The sequence below is a fragment of the Haplochromis burtoni genome, unplaced genomic scaffold (genome assembly GCF_018398535.1).
Source record: "Haplochromis burtoni strain Fernald_Lab_line unplaced genomic scaffold, NCSU_Asbu1 Contig_59, whole genome shotgun sequence".
Lineage (NCBI taxonomy): Eukaryota > Metazoa > Chordata > Actinopteri > Cichliformes > Cichlidae > Haplochromis > Haplochromis burtoni.
The window spans coordinates 1,691,517-1,713,472 of NW_024582420.1; the positions used below are offsets into that span (position 1 = coordinate 1,691,517).

Consider the following 21,956-nt stretch of genomic DNA (forward strand, 5'->3'; position numbering starts at 1 on the left):
AGAAAGGAGGTGATCTGAGGAGCAGTGGGAGAGGGAGAGTGGCAGCGCTAATGCAAACTGACCAGAAGTGACAGGCAAACTGTGACCAGAGGGAGGACACTCCTGAAGCACACTCACACGCACATCTCTCAGCTCGCCTGGCGTACAAAGAACTAACACACGCTCTTTATTCAGGTTGGCAGAGAGGTGGCTTTAGAGAGGCCACTCGTCAGCAGGAGGACTTGGGGTGAAGTCTCCGTGTTGGCAGACAGCCACCCTCCTCGAGCATCTCTAAACAAGACGCTTCAGTTCCACGCACCAGGTTAACAGAACTCACACCAACAGCTGCTGTTTATGATTAACTGTACAGCATTTACTGCATTGTGACTAGGTAGAAGACACTCTAGAGGGACTTGGAAACGCACTCATATTTGGCAAGTTAGGTTGGTTTTGTCACATTTAATGATACAAATTTATAGCAATTCCACTTGCTAGACAGCTTTCATTACAACAAAGAAACAGACACAAAAAAAGAAGAAGTCTGTTCTCCAACCTGCAGATTGGATTGCATTTGAACTTCTGTTTCCTTCTAGAAACACAGTGAATCACAAATGGCACTGGATAAACACGTGCAGACGAATATCCACACGAATCCAAAATGAACTTTAAGATTTGACAAAGGGTGCGGGAAAGATGCAAAAGGTGTTGCCTAGAAACAGAAAAAATATTCCTTTTCTGGCTCAGAACCAAAGAAAATTCATCAAAACAAATGCAAAGCCTGTTTCTCTGCCTTTGTCCCTGTGCCTCAGACCACATCACCGCAGCACCACGAAACCGTCTTCTCGTACGTTACTGTTTAGTTCTTTCCCCCGAGAGACAGGAGTTCAGTTAAATAGGGGTCAATGTGCAAACATGTTATGAGTTAACTTGCTGAAACACTGATTGGCCACAACACTAAAACCACTGACAGTTGAAGTGAAAGATTAATCACCTTGCAACGATGCAAAGTTCTGCTGTGGAACCTTGTGTATTCATGAGGATATTACTTTGACACCTACCACCCATCCGAGTAATGATGAAAACCAAGCATATTCCCTCACAACCATGGCTCTGCCTAGCAGCTACTTATGAAGAACTCAAGGCTTCGCCCCAAAATCAAGTCCACTGAGGCCCCACCCTGCAACCACAGGACCTAAATGATCTGGTTCCAAAGTCACACTTCCACAGTCCTGCATCCATCCATGCCCCAAACTGCAAGAGCTGTTTTTGAGCTGTGGTGAGATGCAGATGTTTACTGTCTAATACCAGAGTCTATTTCCATCTTTAGTGAGCTCTGAGGAGTGGAAAAATTCAAAGGTATGGACCCAGGCATATTTACTACTACAGAAAATTCCACAGTAATATGAGATTAACTGAAGTGTGCTACTATTTAACCTTCCTGTTTGGTTATGATTAAGCCGTCTGTGTTATGAAATCTTTAATGTGGATACAGAAAATGAGCGTTAGCAGCCATTTCAAAGAAAATCCATCTTGCTTTATATGAGGACTTTAGCATTTGTCATTTTCATAAATCTCTACCAATGCAGCATTTTGACTGCATGGCTAAAAAACATTTCATTCTGACTGCGAGTTGGATGTTTTGGAAAGCCAGTGATCAATAAAGTCACTAATAAAACATGACAGGTGGTTGTTGCGTCATTTTATTGTCTCAGAGTGGCAGATTGCAGGCGTGTTTGTGTAATAATTAGAAGGAGAGAATGCATATTTAATTAATTCCTTCCATCAGAGAGAGAAGGCTTTGAGCCTCTTTTAGATCATTGTTTTGTTTTTATCCATCTCCATCTGCTGAATGTCACCACAAACTAATAACAGGGTTATACTGTGATATTAAACTTTTGTTTTTCATATTTGTTTTTATGCAACAGTATAGACTAAAGGAAGTGTTTTAATATTTAAATCTCTTATACGTTGGCATTATTGTTTCAAGCCTGTCCAATATGTAGGATTACATGCACTCTGTCTGTGGTGTGATTTATAGTTAATCACAGTAAAGTTTAAAAGGTTGTGCTTTTACCTGTTTTCTGTCATTTATACACCGTTGCAAAGATCAACGATCATATTAAGATGTAAGAAAACCTTTTAAGACACAAGCTCATGTTTTCTGACAGCTCAGCATGGATTTCCTTATATGGTCGTGTCAGTCAGGAAGGGCTCTGTCTGCAGAAGCCAGGTGAGGATTAGATTTTTGTAGATTAAGTGCATAAACACACTTAAAAAAAAGTGCAAGACGATAGTTTTATCCCCTAAAGTGTCACTTTAAGTCTTTAAGGGATCAAATCAGGCAAAATGAAGATTTCCGGCATCATGTCAGTTCAACTTGATAATTTAAGTGAAAGATGTTTCTATTTATATGTGTGTTGCTACCAAAAAGAGGTTATTAAAATTTACAGAAGTTAACCTTTCGCTTATTTGTGTAGAGTGAGTAAAAAAGATGGATTTTAATATTAAAACACATCAGGCTTGCTGTTTTTTTATTGCCCTCTCCTAGTACTGGTCTCCTGTCAGCTCTGCAATGCAGCTGATATTAAAACAAAAGCAAGTCTAAGTGTAAAGTCATAATGAATGGGTGTAAGCAAACTCATATCTAAGTGCATTCCTTCTGACACTGCACCGTCTCTACCCCAAACACCGCACTTCATTCAGTCGTTCACAGCTCACACATTTGCACACGTATGCATTTTTGTCATTTTTGTCTGTCTGACACACACACAGACACACAGACACACACTTCCTGTCTCTCTGTTTTCCTTTAGCAACTCCTGACAGGTGGTCCTGCGGTGGTCCTGCGGGGCCAATCTCAGCTGGCAGTAGGCTACATCTACCACTAAAACCTCTCCATCTGGGTCAAGTCAGAGAATTACAGGCCTCTGAGGGAGATGGAGACAAAAGATACATGCACTTACACACACACACAAACACAGACACTGATTTGAAATCAGTATGCATGAATTATTTATGCATCAGCGTTGTGAATGCATGCGCGTATCATGACAGGTGTCTCTGAGTCTTAGTGTCACGTCGCCCGGCGTCCTTTATGTCAGCATGTGTTGTGCATTTGTGAGTCTACATGTGCGCATACAGTTGTGATAAAATCTGGAGCCTGGTGTCTCTTCACAGCAGCCTAATTACACAGGATGGCAGGCGGCGGTAGCAGCGTTTAGACCATTTTCATACTCCGAATGAGTCCCCTGAAATCGTTGCACACTTTCTTTCCTTCCTTCTCGAAGACAGTTTGAATTAATAGAGCTATGGTGATGCAACGCAGTAAAAACAGTTGAATAGCAGTCACAAAAGCATTGCCAAAAAATAAAAAATGAAAGATGCATTTAAAGAAAACGGAAGAAGAAAATGTCCATGAATTGAATGAAGTTACCCTCCAAGCTGGTAGCAGCCTCAAAGAAATGAAGTGGAAAGAAATAGAAGCTGCGTTTCCATTTTATTGCTTCTCTAATAAAAACAAAAATCAGTGGAAAATCCTGGCAGTACTTTTTAATGTGTTTGTCTTGATAAAGAGCATTTAGTGCAGTACAAGGCACAAAGATGGATGATGCTAGCCAAAGTAAGAGCTTCTGCTGTAAAGTCAGTCGTTCTAGTTCGTTCTTATCAGTTATCAGCGATATTACAGTATATGACTGATGGACATCAATCATATACAAAATCTTAATTGAGGATGAAACAAAAGCAGCACTGTTGTGCATCTCTATGTTGATGTTTGAAATTTTCCTTTTATGTTAGTGCATGGGTATAATTTAGGAGTATCTCTACTATTAAGTTAATATTATTTACATATATATTTAAAGGAAACACACTGCAACGGTCTTAAAGTACCTTAGAGAAACAGAATTACTATTAGTCTTTATTCCCTTTGTTCTTGCCTCCCTTACATGCAGCAGTGTGATTGCTTGAGTGCATTTTGCATGAATTAGAAAAAGGGTCTTGCACTCAAAGAAGAAAGCTCACTACAGCGTAAGACAATTCAGGCTGTTGCAGGTGCTTTGCCTTCTATAACCATAGTATATTATGGTGCTTGCATCAAATGAAACATAATTATTTTTGCACATAAAGGAAACAGCTAACTCACCGCAGACTGGGAAATCTAATGGTCCTGCTAATGTTAGGGAAATGTACAAAGTTTAGTATATTGGTGTTAAACTATCAGCTACAGGGAAACAAAACAGCCAATATTTTAAGATGTGGTTTAAATGGAAAAAGAAAAAAAAGATGTGGTTTAAATTTGGATGTAATAATATGGGATAGTCTGTTGATTCACATCAGCAGAAAAACTGTGCGCCAGGAGCTTCATGTGCTGAGTTTCCATGGCTGAGAAGCATGTTTATGTGGTCCACTGCTTTTGTCCATATGGTATATGTTTCCCTTTGAACCTAATTGCAGTTAAGGCTGAATGGGAATGTAATTTCAGAAGGCTATACAGCAACTTTATGCTTACAGTATAATCCAGAAACGCCAGAGCTGTGAAGTAGCGGCTGTCGCCATGCCGTAATATCAACTCACTCAGCTGTGAAATATGGCTGACATTATTGTGTGCAAACCACAATTACGTCTCAAGTCTATGACAAGTGACCACAGAGCACTAGTTGTTCAGTCAACTGTGGAATTTGAACTGGTGGACCCTGCGTCTAATGCCTCTATTTGCCCAAAACACAATCGCTGCAATGTCACACACAGTTCTAACCGTTTGCGATAAAAAGAGATTGGCACCAGTGGAGGGAGAAGAGAGAGGAGCCTATTTGTGCCACTTAACAATAGCTGAAAGAAGAGCACAACCGTCATTTTGTATGTGTGGTCGTGCGTTGAATGGCAAGAGCGAAGTTCTCATCAGCTATGATTTTATTATTATTGTGTGATCTCGGCGAGCCATTTCGGTTTTATTTTGGTACTGAACAGGATTACAAGACACAGAAAAGAGGCTTTCTTCCTTTTTATGTTCAGTCCATTAAATGCGTGTGCACATCTGTGAACCCTGTTGTGTTCATACCTGAGTGTTTGTGAAAACAGAGGTGTGTTAGCAGACACAGTGCGCGTTTCTATGTTATATCACAGGATTACATGTAAACAGCATGCCATTTCAGGAACATTTTACACCTCACGTCTGCACAGTTTAAGTTCTGCTATGCGAAATGACACGTGTAAAGGTTAGCGTGATGCAAAATGACTTGACGTGTTATTTGATATCAGGGCGTGTGTTTAGATATTACCCTGTGGGAATGGTAGTGGGCGTTTTTCAAATGGTGGTTCGTGGATTTAGACAGAATTGAAGCATTTTTATTGCAACACTGCCTGTTTTCACTGACTGTAACAGTTTTCTAAGCTTGATGTGCCTGCTGTGCCCGGTCAAGGTTGAGAATATAAGATTAGATAAGAGCTTCGTTGTGGGAGGAATTTCCAGAACATTTTACTTTTCTTTATTTGCTCTTTTTCCCAAAAGTAATGGTACATTTCTTTATAGTTTTTACCTTCTATAAAAACAAGCAGCTATCGTCAAACTATTCTTTTTGATTTGTGTGAAGCTTTTTATCTATTTATTGGCATATATGGCGGGGATGCTACCGAAGAAAAATGCGTTTCTTATCGTGTGTATCACAGAAGCATGTTGCAACACGCTTCAATAGACTTTATATTTATTTAAAGCCGCTTTTAAACTACAGCTGTACCAGTAATGCAACATCAAACTCTACAAATTAACCAGAGTTTTATGCAGATAATAAATCGTCTCTTATTATTCTTGTTTTCTGCAGATGGCCAAAGTTCTCACCCACATCACAACAAAAGTCCTCTCTTGAAAAGACGTCAACCTCTTTAGGGTTTGGAACCGAGACTAAGGCAAGGCAGATGGAAAAGTAGCAGCAAAACAATCTGTGACTGAAAGACATTTGTTAACACATGCAACACATAAAACATACTGCAGGACCTCACCTGCCCTTACGCCTGACGTGATTTTAGCTTACACTGAACTGACATCCAGCAACACTAACTAACTAAACTGAGGGAGGTTCAGCTTCTCTGTTTAGAGTGCTGTTCCCACAACCTGGACTGGATACGCAGTAAGGTTTGGATGGATGGATGGAAAAGGTTGAAATTAAATTGAATGAAGTCAATGAAAAGCGACAGCATGTCTGATATGATGTTTTTCTTTTGGGCTCACTGATATGTTACCAATGCCAAAACCTGCTATAGTGAGCATTCGGATGTAAGACAGATGAGCCCTTATCTTAAATTTTTAGATGTATCTCAACAGCTGCTGTAAACCTGGCAGGTTTGCTGATGGGTAGCCGAGCAAGTGAATTTGAGATCACTGCAGTGTGAATTGTAATGACTTGGCTGAATTTATGAAATTCCCCAAAGGCTAAAAACTAAAGTTTATATGGACAAATAAAATCTGGAGTGGCAATAAATTCACCAAAGACGAGCTTTACTGCTGTTTTCAATAAACTCTCTCTCTCTTTGCAAAACCCGGCTTATCAGCATGACATATAAAACTTGTGTGCAGATGATGATTAAACACAAAATCACATTAATAAACTCTAGATTATAAGCTTTGTATGAAAACAATAATGTGTTTGTTTGCCTGCTTGGCAAAGAAACTATCAGTTAAGTGTGTGTGTGTGTGTGTGTGTGTGTGTGTGTGTGTGTGTGTGTGTGTGTGTGTTCAGATGGTTATAGAAACACCAGATGGTGTTGATATCTGGATTTATTTATTTATTTTCATGGATGCGATGCCTAATCCTGTGTAGGTGAGCTGGTATTTGCTAATATCCAACAACATTTCTGAAGTTGTGGGTCATTCCATCTCAAATTAGCGATTTATTTCCTGCTCAACTGTTTCCGATTTGCAAAAAATGTCATGGTAGAAAATTTGAGCGTTTGTAATAATTGCTGTGAACTTTCCAACCATTTTTTTTGGTTGGAAAACAAAGATATTGAAATCCGTAGCGATGATAAAAGCCGGGAAATTTCACTGGTCTTTCTTACCTTGGGGGGCGATCGTGGCTCAAGAGTTGGGAGTTTGCCTTGTAATTGGAAGGTTGCCGGTTCGAGCCCCGGCTTGGACAGTCTCGGTCGTTGTGTCCTTGGGCAAGACACCTCACCTGTTGCCTACTGGTGGTGGTCAGAGGGCCCGGTGGCGCCAGTGTCCGGCAGCCTCACCTCTGTCAGTGCGCCCCAGGGTGGCTGTGGCTACAATGTAGCTGCCATCACCAGTGTGTGAATGTGTGTGTGAATGGGTGGATGACTGGATGTGTAAAGCGCTTTGGGGTCCATAGGGACTAGTAAAGCGCTATATAAATACAGGCCATTTACCATTTACCTTAAAAAAAACAACCAAAAAACAGGATCTGTAATTTAGGACAGATATATTAAAAAATGTCTGAGCAATGTTGTGTTAAAATATGACAAAAAAGTCCAGCACTCCTGTAGGTTTGAGCACATGCTACTAAAAACACTCACATAGCAAAAGACAATTACAGACCATTTCTAAATATGTAGCTGAATCTTACAATACTGCAAAATACAGCATGTAGAATATTTTTTTAATATGAAATTGTTATTCGCAAAAGTCATTCAGCTTTCATGCTGGATTGAACAAATATGACAAATTGCACCATAAATACCAAAAATTAATAAATAGTCAAATCCAAATAGAACAAAATACTTTCCAGATGGTACTCTAGTTATAATTCAGAAAACAATTTTTTAAAATATATGTGCCTACTTTTCATTTTCAACACATGAATCGCTCATTTGAGATGGTTTTCCTAAAGTTTTTATGATCTAAAGTTTGTACACATGCAATAATTGCAATGAAACGTTAAAATAAATATATCTTGAAAAGGTTTTGCTAAATGAAGCTAAAATTTCACAACAATCATTAAACAAATGCTCAAATTTTCTATTGTAATCTTTTATGCAAACCTGAGATGGTCGAGCAGAAGGCTTAGTAACATTAATGATAATTTTGCACATTTCTACATGTGGACAAAAATAGAAAAACTAATTTTCACACAATGGCAAAGCTGTGCAGTCACATTATCACCTCTCAGCAGAGATATAAATATCTGCCATGAAGTATTTATAATAAAGACAAACCATTAACTCATTATTGTGCTTTTGTTTCTCATCGCCAATTGACAAAGTAAAGATTTAATTAAAGCTGGCCTTACAGCAGGATGGGTTTTTAAATTACTGCCTGGCATCATGTACCTGTGAGTCTCGTTCATATCTCTAAGCTTTAAGTTAGACTACTTATAGCTTATGACGGCTCAGAAGGAAAAAAAACCCCCACATCCAAACCAATCCCTGCTTACAACAGAGCCAGGAACAGAGGCTGCTAATGGGCTAATTTCACTCTTAATGAGAGGATTAATTTGTCCATTATGGTCTGTGTGAAAAAAACAAAAAAGCTCAACAACTGGAAGGCAAAACTGAGCGGACAAACCCATCGTTTTAGCCTGTGCACAACATTTTAATCGTTTAATTAAATGGATGATAAGAAACTGCACTCACAAACTATGCAGTTTTGATTCTGTTATGTTGTTGTGGTTATTATAAATCTTCATTCCACTGATGTCTGTTTCCCCATTACAATCAGTCACTGTGTCGCTTCTTTCTCTCCCTCGCTCTCTCTTCCTCCCCCTTTCATCTGCTACAGGCAGTAATATTTACGGGCTGTCAGGGTCACAGCCTGTCACAGAGAGCACCTCATAAAACCTTTCACCGATGTCCTGCTGGCCCGGCTGTAGTTATGTGATCGTAATGGAAAGTCTACAGCTATGATGTGTATGTTCTCTTAGTGATTTGTGTGCATCGTTAGCTAGATATTTGGAGATGTGGAACGCATTGATATGTGTTCATATAAGGGAAGCGGCTGCCCTCATGACCATATTTGAGGTCTGTGTGCATGTGTTGCAAGAAAACAACAGCTCAGAGTGCTGGAAAATTTCCCTTGGACTCCTAAATTCATCCCCAGGAAGGCCATTAACATGCCACTGAAATGTTGCTGTAGATCACACATACAGCCTTTCTATATGCGGGCATACCCATGCATTTGTGAAATAAAGCTATACTAAAGTTTAGCATGCAGGGACATTAAATCCTGAAACTGCTACGCGCATGTCTAACTTTTACAGTTTTATTCAAAGTCATTTTATTTGGTATATTTTTACTCTAGCCTGACAAACTGTAGGAAAATCTTTATTCATGAAGCTTTTGCTCAAATGCCAGCTGATCCACTGTCTGCTCTGCCTGTTTATATGCAGTTTATATACATATTGCTGCTGATTGGTTGTTTGTTTCCCAAACAACAAAACATCCCTGTAAGCCGGCACGTTTTCCACCGTTTTCAGGAAAAATAACATTCATCCAAAGTCCTACTCTTCAGGCTGGACGAGCTACTGCATAATCTGATCTGCGCTCACCTTTTGAATTTAAAACATGCGACTATGTGAGCGCTATTATAAATAAGCTGTTATAAATGATTTTGTTGCTTTCCAAGGATCACTTAATCAGTTATTCGCCCAGTTATCTTGCTTCTTCTTTGTTTATATATTCACACACTATATTAAGATGTGTCCGACTTGAATCAAAACCCTTAGACTGGGAGAATAATTGTTTGCCGTGGGGTTTATTTGGACAAAAGCTACAGCGATGTTTGGGTCTAAACTTAATTCCAGAAAATAAGACGGTTTAGCAGTTGTTTGTAATTCAAACCTTCTCCCGTTTTCAGACTTTATCTTTCTCCTAGCATCACCAGACTGCTTTGCATGCCAGATAACTTGGGTGTGTGGTTTTGGAAGAATTTGCTGTCATTTGTCTCTGTAGAGACAAGCTCCTTTGCAAGCTCCTTTGTCTCTGTAGAGAAGTCCTCAACAAATCCAACTCACATTGTTTTAAATAAAGGTCTGCGGGGGAAATACAAAATAAGGTATTTACTTTTTTTTCTTTCCCTAAAGGCTGTAGAGCTTCTAAAGACAGTGCAGAATTCAAGTTGCAGAACATAAACTCCTTTTTAAGTAGAACTGTCCGGTATAGTACAATATGTGCGTGCTCATAATACAGCGCTAGCCTGTTAGGAGTTGCACAAACATTGCTAAATGGTGCAACAAATGTGGGGAAAGGACACAATGGCTGAGTCTAATCTTTAAAGATCAAATGTGAATGCTTGTTTTTTGTTGTCAGAAGTCTGTAAAAGCAGGCAGCAGAGGGATTATTGTCACTTCCCTTGGATGAGGCTGGGAAATAAAGCTATAGTTGCAGACTGTCAACGTAAAGGTTAATGGATGCATCGGAGAGTCTCACCACGCCACAGACTGAGGTGACTATCTTTGTGCAGATGAAACGTTTGCCCTCGCGGACACCTCTGTTTAGCCACAATAGCAGTTCTCAGTTCCATGAGTGCTCGTCGAGGCTATTCTTTGTGATAATTGAAGTATTCTCAAGGAGTCCAACAGTGTTATGAGAGCTGAAAACCTGCTTAGCGTTAAGCACTCTCGGGAATGTACAACGGCTTCTCACTTCCATTAAAAACAATGAAAAAAATGAGGCCAGCAGAGAAAAAAAAAGATTTTCTCAGCAGTAATGCAGCTTTAAAATTCTCTGGGCATACAGTATAGGTCAGGCACTTAGAGGTGTCAGGATAAACCTTTGACGAGGGTGATTTATGCATCACGATGGAAGGTAGCCATGAACGGATCTGACAGTAACTCAATTCAAATGAAAACCCACAAGAATTTATCCCTGTTTGTTTCACAAACTCTAAGCTCTAAACTCCAGGTGGTGCGTTGCTCTAATGCAACCCACTAATACATTTACATAGAATGTAATATTGCAAAATTATAGTAAGCTGATTTAGGAAATACTGAGAATAAGAAATCGGTATTATTACTGTGCTGCTTTTATATCAAAATAAGTTTGACTAATCATCGGAAAGATGCAGAGAATTTTATTTTTAGCCACTTTATTAAAGAGGCATGTGACGCCTGGGTGAACGCAATCAAACTACAGGGTTATTTATTTAGCAAACATTTGCTTGTTAGCTCCAAAATACTGCATGAAAGAAGAAGGAAAAAAAGCTTTGCGTGGCTGTCAAAGGAGAGCTTTAAGCGAAATGCAAGCGTCAGCATGCTAACGTGGTCACAATGACAGTGCACAAAGAGAAAAGTCATCAGAGTCAGTGCATTCCATCCTCCGGGCACAGCGGATGTCTGTGCCAAATTTTATGGCAAACCAAACAAAAGTTGCTGAGATATTACAGTTGGGGCCAAAGTGAAGGACAGCTAAACTGCTAGCTTGGCTAAAATTCAGCTAAAAACAAATTCATGCAAAAAAAATGTTCACAGTTGAAGTAAAGGCAGAGGGAATGGCATCTTCAATCATTCATTGCTCTGTGTTTCATGAGTAGGGATATATTTCTGTTGGAAACAGAGCAAAAACAGGATCCACAAAAAAGGTCAGGAGTCAGATAGTTGCGGTACACGCAGCCAAAGTCAGTGACACGGTGAAGCACTCAGACACACTACTACCACACTACATCCCTACTCCGACCCTGTGTGCTCTCACTGGAGGGCGACTTGCCCTTCAATTCTTATGGAAACATGAACATAAAGTAGCTGCACATGTAAGACTGTGTTACCCCCTGACACCTCACAAGTGCAGTGACCGTTTCACCACAAGACTGCTGGGCCTCTCTATTATTTAAACCCTTTCATGCTACAGCTCAGACCAGAGGAGTCACTACAATGTAAAATTTTCTTAATTTTTATGAGTGAACAGGACAAACTAAAGTCTGTCAGCAGGTGCTATACCAGACTAGATCTATACCTTTAGATCCACATTTTGGGGAATGGATTTAGTATTCAAACTGATGTTTAGCAATCAAACTGATAAAAAAAAAAAAAAAAGCAACAGATTTACTTTCTTTTATTTCATTTGTGTGCTTTATCGTGGCTTCAACATTGAGCTACGTGTGGCTTTTCATATATGCAAAAATGCATACACTCTCATTTTACAGTACTTCTTGCTACCAAATAAACTCCTGAGTGTGTGTAAGGATTTTATTTTGGATGCTGCTCCATTTGAATGAACGAAGATTTTGTGCATTAAAAAAAACAAGTAACCCCCTGGCTTTTTTTTTCTTAAAACAATATCTTTACATTTTCTTATGTTGTTATTTTAATTATAACACAACCAGTTTAGTGGCTCTATACTGTAGCGGTTTTTTACACATTTGTGTGGTGAGCCATTCAATCTAGTGTAAAATTTCCAAATCAAACATGTGGAGCTGCCTGATGTGGTGATCCCTAGTGTCAAGCGAGCAGCTTAAAGTAGCTTCTTTGTGATGCACAATTTTTTTGCACTAGAGTTTATATAGCAGTCACATAGGTTTAGATAGTGGTCCCTACAGAGTGGTAGTGGACCCAAACAGTCTGCATGCCTAACTATCCTTGGGCATGATACTGAAACCCAAACTGCTCTCCAGTGTATTCATGTGAGAATGGGTAAATGAGGCATGTTGTATAAACTGCTTTTAGTGCTCATGCAGAATAGAAAAGCTGTATATAAGAAAAGGTCTATTTACCATTTAAAACATGTTGGTTGCTGCAGTAAGGCACAACATTTGATTTGAAGTCAAATGTTCTCTGCTTCCACAGATTTTCAAGAAAACTGCGGTCGACTGCAGATGCTCATGACCAAAGCAATCACAAGGAGGCTTTTTAATGCAGCACTCCCTGAGCGCTGTCAGCAACCTCCAGCAACCACTCACCAACCAGTTAGAGAATACACACTTTTCCCTAGCAACTGAAGGTTGCCAGGGAGTCATTGCCCAGTCTCTAGGTGTCTGTGAGAGAGTCTGAAAGTAAATCCCTCGTAGCACTAACTTCAGAGCGACACTAACCTTGCTTAGCCAAGATCAGATTGCTGCATAAAACAGCAGTGTGATTAAATATGATGAAGTGCTTATTGCGCAGGAAGCTCACTGATGAAAAAGTAACTATGTATTAAAAATGCATGCGCTGTGGGTACTGTATGCATTTACACTAAAAACAAACCATCATCAAAGCGACAATAGCTATAAAAGTTGAGACATTTTGAGACAAACGCTCTTTGGCGCAGACTATCACACTGTTGTTTTCTGACGGGGCAAACAAGGACTTACTGCCCTCTAATTCATTCTCTGTCTTTCCGCCGCTCTCTCTAAACACATAATCCATCACAGTCACAAAAAGCAGAAGACTTCAGGTAGTCTTGTCTGTCTCCTTGCTCTGAGTAATGTGGAGTAAATCTGCCATGCCTTTAATGCAATAGGCTGGATTGAGCGAGAAAAGTCGATAGAAAATGTTTATTGCTTGTTTTAGATAAGATGGACGATTTCCCTCAAACGTGGACGCTGTATGTTTCTCATTTGGCTGTGCGCATTATTTGAATAAATCTTTTGCGTGGCATTTAGATGAGAGGCTAAGGCTAGGAAGAATTTTTCATTCAACACATCTCACCTCTCCACAGTAGTGCACCTGTTTTTCCACTCTGACATACAAACATCCCATCTCCAACCACCCAAGCATTGCACTCAGCGTCACGCGCTGACTTTACTGCAACGTGTCAGAGCTGAAGAGAACACACAAGCTTTTCTTTCTCTGTCTCTTTCATGTTTTTTGTCTCATACGTGGCTTGTTTTAGTACTTATTATATCTGTGATAAATACAAAGAGCTTTTTAACAGCCGCAACTAACACATGACAATTTTACCAAAAAAATAACATCACAGGAGATAGAAATCATTCTTGCTAATAGTAGAACTGCATTATTTATTTGCAGTATAGAGTCAGCAAGGTGCTGGAAACACTGCTTTTGGTCTATATTGAGATGATAGCGTCGCACAGTTGCTGCAGGTTTGTCAGCTACACATCCATGATATGGATCTCGTGTTCCACGATACATCAAAGGTGCTCTATTAGACTGAGATCTGGTGACTGTGGAGGCCATTTGAGTACAGTGAACTCTTTTTCAGATGACTGAGCTTTGTGACAAAGTGCTGGAAGTTGCGATCAGAAGATGGGCACACGGTGCCACCGTGCTCATAAATTGATGGATATGGACAATTCTCAGGTAGGCTAAAGCATTTAAATTACACTCAGCTGGTATTAAGGGGCCAAAAGTGTAAAACTATCACCCACACCATTAAGCCACCATCACCAGCCTCAACCACTGATACAAGGCAGGATGGATCCTTTCCATCCTTTCATTACTTTCACTCTAAATTATGACCTGTGATCCAAATGTCCCACCAAAGATCAAGACTCATCTGACCTGGCAATGTTTTTCCAGTCTTCCATGGTTCACTTTTGGTAATTGTGAAGGAAAATACTCACTTCAGCAGGTCTTCTTGATCATCTCTGTATGCTTAAATTCATTGAGGTGCTTCTGTGTTGCTGATTAGATATTTGTGTTAAGGGAGTGGTTGAACAGGTCTATGTAATAAAGTGATTGTACACTTGTAGCCTTTGGTCTGTTTGCACTTAAGCCCCTAAATGAAGTAATACCCAGCCCATGTTTGGTAATGCAATACCATCACATCACTGTACTCCTTAAATTTCTTGTAATCTTGTTTCAGCCTCTTCGTTCTCTAACTACACCTCACTATGTGGTGGATACTTAGTAGCAAGTTGGAGGAAACTGCCACCAACTATACTTCTACATTTTCTCCGTTGGAATCCAAACAGCTGTGATTTTAATGCCACTTCATTTCTCATTACTTTGCTTTAATTTTTAAAAGCTATTTCCATTATTGGCAGTGGTTGCCTTTGTGATGAGAAAGTACATACGCTGTAATTGGAACTAGAAAACATTTGTTAATGTAGTTAAGATGGTCCCCAGTCCTGGACACAAATACAGAATTAAAAGGATTTTGTGTTTATGCTTGGCCCTGAGTGTTTGACTCATTTACATTAGCTTAAAGTAGAATCAACTAACACTGAAACATAAATAAGTTTTATCTAGTGTCTGTGTAGACAAACAGGAGCTGGGGTTAGCACTTGCAGGGTCAGTTGATGGTAGGAGAGACCATCAAAACGAAATAATTTTGATGTATGTTTTATATACTATAGTCTCTACTGCATCTTCTTTTGCCCAATCAATTGTTCAACTCTGAAAGATAATCATTTTGCATATTTTCTCCAAATACTTTCTCCTTTGGTCCAGATTAATCTTCTGTTTTCTGAATTGTTTTGCAAAGCAAAATCCAAAACTTCCCAGGTCATTTAATTGTCCCCTGGACCTTGTGTTCAGACACCAATCTGGCAGAAGTCAGCTTAGAAACCCAAGTATTTAACAGATATGCCTAAACAGTCTGGAGAAACTCCAGTCATTACGAATCACGATGCAGAGCATGACCACCCACAGTTGGCAGATGGGATGGTGCATTGTTGCCAGGCCTGAGCTTGTCCAGCCGGTGTATTAGTCACCTGCCAGTCATCACTGGGTCCAGGCCAGAAACGGAAAAGCTCGCCTGTCAGAACTGAACATTGGATGCTACAGTAACAGTCTTAAAAACAAGAAATTACTGGACCACCTCCCTCAAGACAGAAAGCAGCGACCATGAACTGACACCCCTGTACACTAGCATGCACAGATTATTCCAGTAAATTGGCCATGCTTTTTAAGAAAACAGACATAAGAGGATTTAACTCTTTTACAGAGCACAAAGTGTGACTGATTTCTATGAACACCTCAGTGATGGAAGATGGAGGGGAGGGAAATGTGAAGAGAGGATGCTGATATAAGCAGCGGGGAAGCAAGGTGATAAAACCAAAGGGTGAGAGACAAGTATGCAGTGAGGAGGATGAGGGGTGCAGGTGATCTGGGTAAAGCTGCAAAATTGAGATGAGATTATTTATGGCATTGAGGGAGTATGAAATAGAATTGGACAGGAGCTTCTAGCATGAGCCATACCCGAAACCTCATCTCGACTTTAAAGGACAGAAAGTTATCAATCATAAATAAATTAGAGATGGACCGATCCGATATCACTATCGGTATCGGTCCGATACTGACGTAAATTACTGGATCGGATATCGGAGAGAAATAAAAAATGTAATCCGATCCATTAAATATCAAAAAAGCGCCTCACAAAACTTGCGACATGGCGTAACTCGGCTCATAACCATAGCACGTCGCAGCAGTGTGCTCCCGTGATAGAGCGGCTGTGTGTATTTGTAGCCTCGCTACCAAACCGGCATTTCATCTCTGAGGAAGTTATCCCAGAGAGAAGTAAAGCAAGTAAAGCTATCACGATAACGGGGTATGAGGCCTACAGCAAGAACACGACAGTCATCTAATAATTTCTAAAGTCTTTAAAGGAAACTTAAAATTCAGAGGTAAGGCAGTACTGCAGGATCTGTGTGCATCTTTAAAAATGCAAAGTGATTTAGCTACATTTAAAAATACCACTCACAATCCTAAGAATAACCACTTACAGTTTTAAAATGCGCCTCCATTTAGAACATTTCTCTTAACTTAGCTAAGAGGAGCGTTTTGGGTGTCTGTGGAAACAGAAGAGACACCTTCTGAAAAGAGTTTGGAGCGATTGTTGGCGATGATGAATAATACATTGTCTGAATGATGAGTCAGAAAAGACTATTATTTGGATTTGATTTAAGCATTTGAAAGGATTTGACATCTAATTATTTCCCTCTTGTCTTTGTTAGGGATGTGACCAACAACAAAACAAGGTGGCACTTAATTTCATTGTAGAAATTTACAATTTCATCCCTTTTCAAAAACAATAGAATGAGTTTCACATTTATCTTCTTCTTAAGTGTCAAACTCCACTCGTGGCACTGAGATAAATTCATGCACCGGTCCTCTGATGCCATGGTCTGAGTTCAGAAAGACAAACATTTGGGCTGAGTCACACAGTAGAGCATTTAATTTTTATTTTATTTGATCTTTATTTTATTTTTTTTATCTGCACAGGCTTTGACAGGAAAAGCGAAAAGAGCTAAGACTTCTGACTTTAGTTGTGATGTTTTCAGGTCAGCGGCTATGAAAACACACAACGCACGGGGTTGTTCGACACAACCGTGCGCACATGCACTAAAGTTGTGTTCTCCGACAGCTCCAGTTTCTACAGCTCTGGCAAAGCCACAAAGCGCTACCAGCAAGAAGGTGTGGAGTCACAGACTCTGTCACAATGTACTAACAGGTTGAAATGACAGCGTTAAGCATCTTTTTTGGCGCCTTCAGCGATAACGCTAAATATGTGAGGATGTTTTATGAGCTGATAAACAGCGGTTTGCAAATTGTTTGTAATATAAACATGCATGAGATTTTTATTTAAAACAATTAAAGAATCCACCCTTTGCTGCTAACACAGCCTTGCAGACCTTCAGTTTTTCAGTATGTTGGGGTAATCTGGAGAAATTCATACACACAACATCTCAATAGCCACTGTGTTACAGACAGAATTCCAGCAGAGTGCTTCCTCTCATAGTTCTTGCATAGTTTCCAGTTTTGTTCTTCCTCCAACCTCAGCAGCGTGCAGAGGGTATGGCACGACTACCTAAATTTTTTCTTTCTTTACCACTAACAAAGCCTCCTAAATCAAGACATTTCTCAATCATGCTTGATAGATGGTGTCAAGCACTCCTGCTGCACCTTTAATTGGCTGTACTTCACACAAAAGTTGTTATTAGTGACCCAAACATCAAACCTATACCCATCAGTCCTTCAGTATCTGTGTACTTTTAACCATCTCAATCTTTTCCTTTCAGTGGCTTTTTTTTTTATCCCGTTGCAACTCTGCCTTGAAGGCTGGCCATTTAGGACCTGTGATGTGTGTGTTTCTCAAAAAACACACGTCACAAACTCTGTGTGTACTTTGTCCTTTTTCTCAGCTGTGCACCACGGCCTCCTGCCTATCCTTCTATTCTGGTTTAGGCCAGAGTGCTTTTCTGTAAAGGGTAACACAAACTTGTATGAATTCTTATTTCTTTGGAGTTTTCCAGCATGGAGCTGCCTTTTAGAAAAAAGGAAAAATAAAAACACCTTTTTTCCCCATTTTCAGATTATTATCTGAGCCACAGAGGTTGGTGCTCCAGACATTGAACTTACAAATGTTTTGCTTTTTGAAAAAATCAGGAACACACTTTCCATCTGTGCAAATGTGATCAGTCACAGTTTTAACGAGACACACTTGCATTTGTGCCGCTGGAATACAAACCTGATTATTTTTGTATTCCTATGGACATGTTCTATGTTCTAAAGATAATTATGATTTATAATTTCATTAGTCATGAATCAAATATCAACTAATCTTTTTCTTTATAGAAAAACAAGGATCTTCAATACATAATGTCAATTTTTCTAATGTTGCAATAGCAAAACACTTGGGATGCTAACATTCAGTTATATGCAGTCGTCACAGTAAAATAGATAAATAGTGAAACGGGGACAATTTACAACACTAACACGAATGTGTTAGTAGCTGGGAAAAGCAAGGAGGATAAAAAAAGCTGCGCTCCAAAATAACAGCAGAGGAGCCGTGCCTGCTGTTTGGAAGGTTTGGTTTTATAAGATGAGATTTGTTTTGTAGTCATTTCTGGTTGCACTGCTTCTGTCCTGGACCAGAGATCCTCTACACACAACCACAGGGAGCCAGGAGAGGGAAAGACAGTGTGTTACAAAGCTAGCAGGTATTTTTTCTGACCACAGAACAATTTTCACTACAACATTTGGAGGAATCATTTTGTTTCAAAGCTGCTCTTTACAGCACCAAAGTGATTATTTCATGGTTTTTTGGTTTATGATTCTTTTTAGTTTTGAGGACTCATTTGTGTTTGAGCCACATTGTTTGTGTTTTGGGGTACTTTTGCCTTATTAGCTTATTATAAGTTTAGTAGCTTATTATGAAAGTCTTGTGTTTTGGGTTATCTTTGGTTTGGGGTTCTGTGTGGGGGTTTGGTTGAATTTAAATTTTCTGTTTGTCTTTGTTTGTGTGTGTCATCCACAGTTTTCTCATCTCTCTCTCTCCATGTCTCCTGTTCAGTCTATCTTTTTGTCTGCCTGCTTTCTTTGGTTACTTCCTGATTTTACCTTGAAAGGCTCCATTTTCCTTCATGTGTCTACCTTTTCTTGCCATGTCCCTGCCATCACTGATTCCTTGGTTGTTTTCAGCTGTGTTTTGGTTCCCGTCTGTTTCCATCTCTCTCATTACTAGTATTTCCTGAATACTTGGATTCCTGTATTTCCTGTATGTAAGCGCCAAAAAGTATTGTTATATGAAACTAAAAAGCTTTTCATTTATATTTTATTTCATTTTTATGATTGTATTCAACTGTTTATATATTATTTTATGCATATCATACTTTTCAAAGTATACTCAACCATTGTAAACTGACTGAAAGGAGACTTAAGAATTATAACAAATACCATGATACAACTTTTTGAAACTCAGCGCTACTTTTCATGAATTCAAAATGGGTCTGATTCACTTACAGAAAAGCTTAATTCTCTAACAAGGTTGTGATATGTTTACTTTTCTACATGTGTTGATCCTGACAGGAGAGGACATTCTGTAACCATTATGACAATAAAAGACTCCCCCTAAGGTACTGTTTCTTTGCTCAGAGTTGTCAGGTTAGCAGCTCAGTGTGGGCGTTCAGAGGACACTCACCACAAGAGAGAGCGGCCTCTTCCATGACACCACTCCAATGAGACCAGAGAGCAGAACCTAGAGGAGAAAAATTACAGATGCTATAAGAGTGGATACTCAGACGTATATGAAATCAAAGCGCATATAAAAACCACTGATGGAGATGATGGGACAGTAACACCGATGTAATGTGGTCACACTGTTTAGATTATTTTACAACAGCTTCCAAAAAAGCTCGGGCACAATCACAGAGATTAACTCTCTGTGTGTTTTAGTGTTTTGAAACATAATGAGCTTTCCTGTGCATAAATGTGATGCCACACTTTGAAAAATCTGAATTTCAAAAGCTATTCTAATTTGTTTCTGGCTTCAAGCGTGACTCGACACAGGAAACTGTGCTCATACTGTTCATTTGATTGAGCTGCTGTCAGTGGTTGAAATAAGCTGAAAAGGTTGTTTGCTTTCACTATAACTTCAATAGAACTTTGACGGATGTTTTGTTTGAGCCTATTTTTGGCCAGTGAACAACAACAAGAACAAGAGGCAAAATTCAAAAAGTCATCATGCAAAAACCCACAAATAAAAGCAACATCAAGCTTTATTAAGTGAAATTTTTAAGTGAGTTCAGGATGTTTTGCACCTCTGATCTGCAGATATAGTCTATGTCCAGTTTTTGTGGTACACCTGTGCAGTCTAAAGTCTAGACAGGCCTGGAGACAATTCCCTGTTGATAAGGAAAGCTGTTTATTGGAGGTGGTCCTGAATGTCATTATCCCCACTATTGATAATGTGAGCTGTAACATTAGCCGCAGCTTTTAGATTATTTTACGACATCAGACTGGCAGCACTTCCAACAAAGCTTAGTGAACCTGGCATCCTGACCAGCTGAGTCTTGTCCCGTTGAGCCGGTTCTTCTATGTTGAGCCATGCATTTGTGGATTGGCTGTTTGGTTTCTCCTACGTAGAGGTCAGAGCACTCCTCGCTGCACTGCACCGAACATTGTTGTTTTAAAACTAAAGAAGTCTATGAAGAGGTGAAATGTCTTTAAAAAGCTACAAAACTTCAGTCACCTTTTTTTCCAAGCTCTCAAGACTACAATGACCTGGATGACTGAGACCCTGAGACACAGATTGTTATTTATTTTTGCACAAAAAGACAAGAATGTGATGGTAAAGTGCACACTGCATCTAGGACAGAAAACTCTATTCACTGTTGCTTGCACACTATCTGATCTGGGACAGCATGGGACACAAAACTAGTGGTGGTGAACCCAGAATAATGTTCAAGCTAAGTGAACGCCAACCCCAACCACATACGGGTGAAGCTTGATGCTTCAGAACAATCAGTGATGAGACATCAGGCTGGTAGCACTGTTCTACCTGTATCAGTTTCTACAGTGAACATTTGCAGCTGAAACACTTCTCTTTACTCTTCAGTTTCTAACTTTGGTTTTGTGGAAAAAAAACTACAGAAGTTGTATGTGTTATTAAGAAATGCATTTCTGTCAGTGTGACTCCCATATAATGTCTGGTTCATGGTCACTGCATTTGTTCTGTTGCACGGCAACTGTGATGTCACCACACCCCCATCACCTTTTACACTGGTGCTCAGAAAACAAACCTCTGCACCAGCGCTGGTACAGGAGTAGAAGTAATGAGAACAGGAAACAAAGAAATCCTTGAAGTTTTATTTTATTTTTTCTAAGGATTTCTCTGGAAAGTCTCAGCCTTTCAAACTGTTGCAGCATCTCGCTCTGTATAATCTGAGACTATCTGAGCTCCTGCGCTGATATTTCACTGAAAAAGGCCGAAACAACACTGAAGCAATGGTGGCAACAGTTCAAACCAGTTTAAAATTTGCTGTTAACTGGTTATCATGCAAAAATGCGTCTCAGGCCATGCTGTGATATAAACGTAATGTGACAATTAATGTAACAAACTCGTTTCTATAGACTAGAAATGTAACATAATGCTTTATATTTAAAAGATTTACTAGTAATGAGTGATGCATTGCTGTTTTTGGAGCAATGACTCCAACACAGAAGCACAAAACCTTTAACAATGACCTTATTAATCTATATGTTACAGAAGCTACACTGTTCGAATCAGCACAGCTACAGTGGGGTCTCTTATAAGTTAAGCAGAGCCTCTGCTTCTGATGGATGATGATTAGATTCTTGGCTCCTACTCTCTTCATGTCAAAGTGCATTTGCATCCATCAGTGTGTGTGTGTGTGTGTGTGTGTGTGTGTGTGTGTG

The 21,956-nt window shown here is 39.5% G+C and overlaps 1 protein-coding gene across 2 annotated transcripts in view; it reads right to left on the minus strand.

The window, feature by feature from the left end:
• Positions 1-21,956, minus strand: part of fam189a1 (family with sequence similarity 189 member A1) — a 127,542-nt gene that overhangs the window by 40,108 nt on the left and 65,478 nt on the right. For both annotated transcript variants that reach the window (XM_014336502.2, XM_005931408.3), the window contains exon 2: positions 19,720-19,776. In XM_014336502.2, coding sequence (XP_014191988.1) covers positions 19,720-19,776 — 57 coding nt within the window. The remainder of the gene's footprint in view (positions 1-19,719; positions 19,777-21,956) is intronic.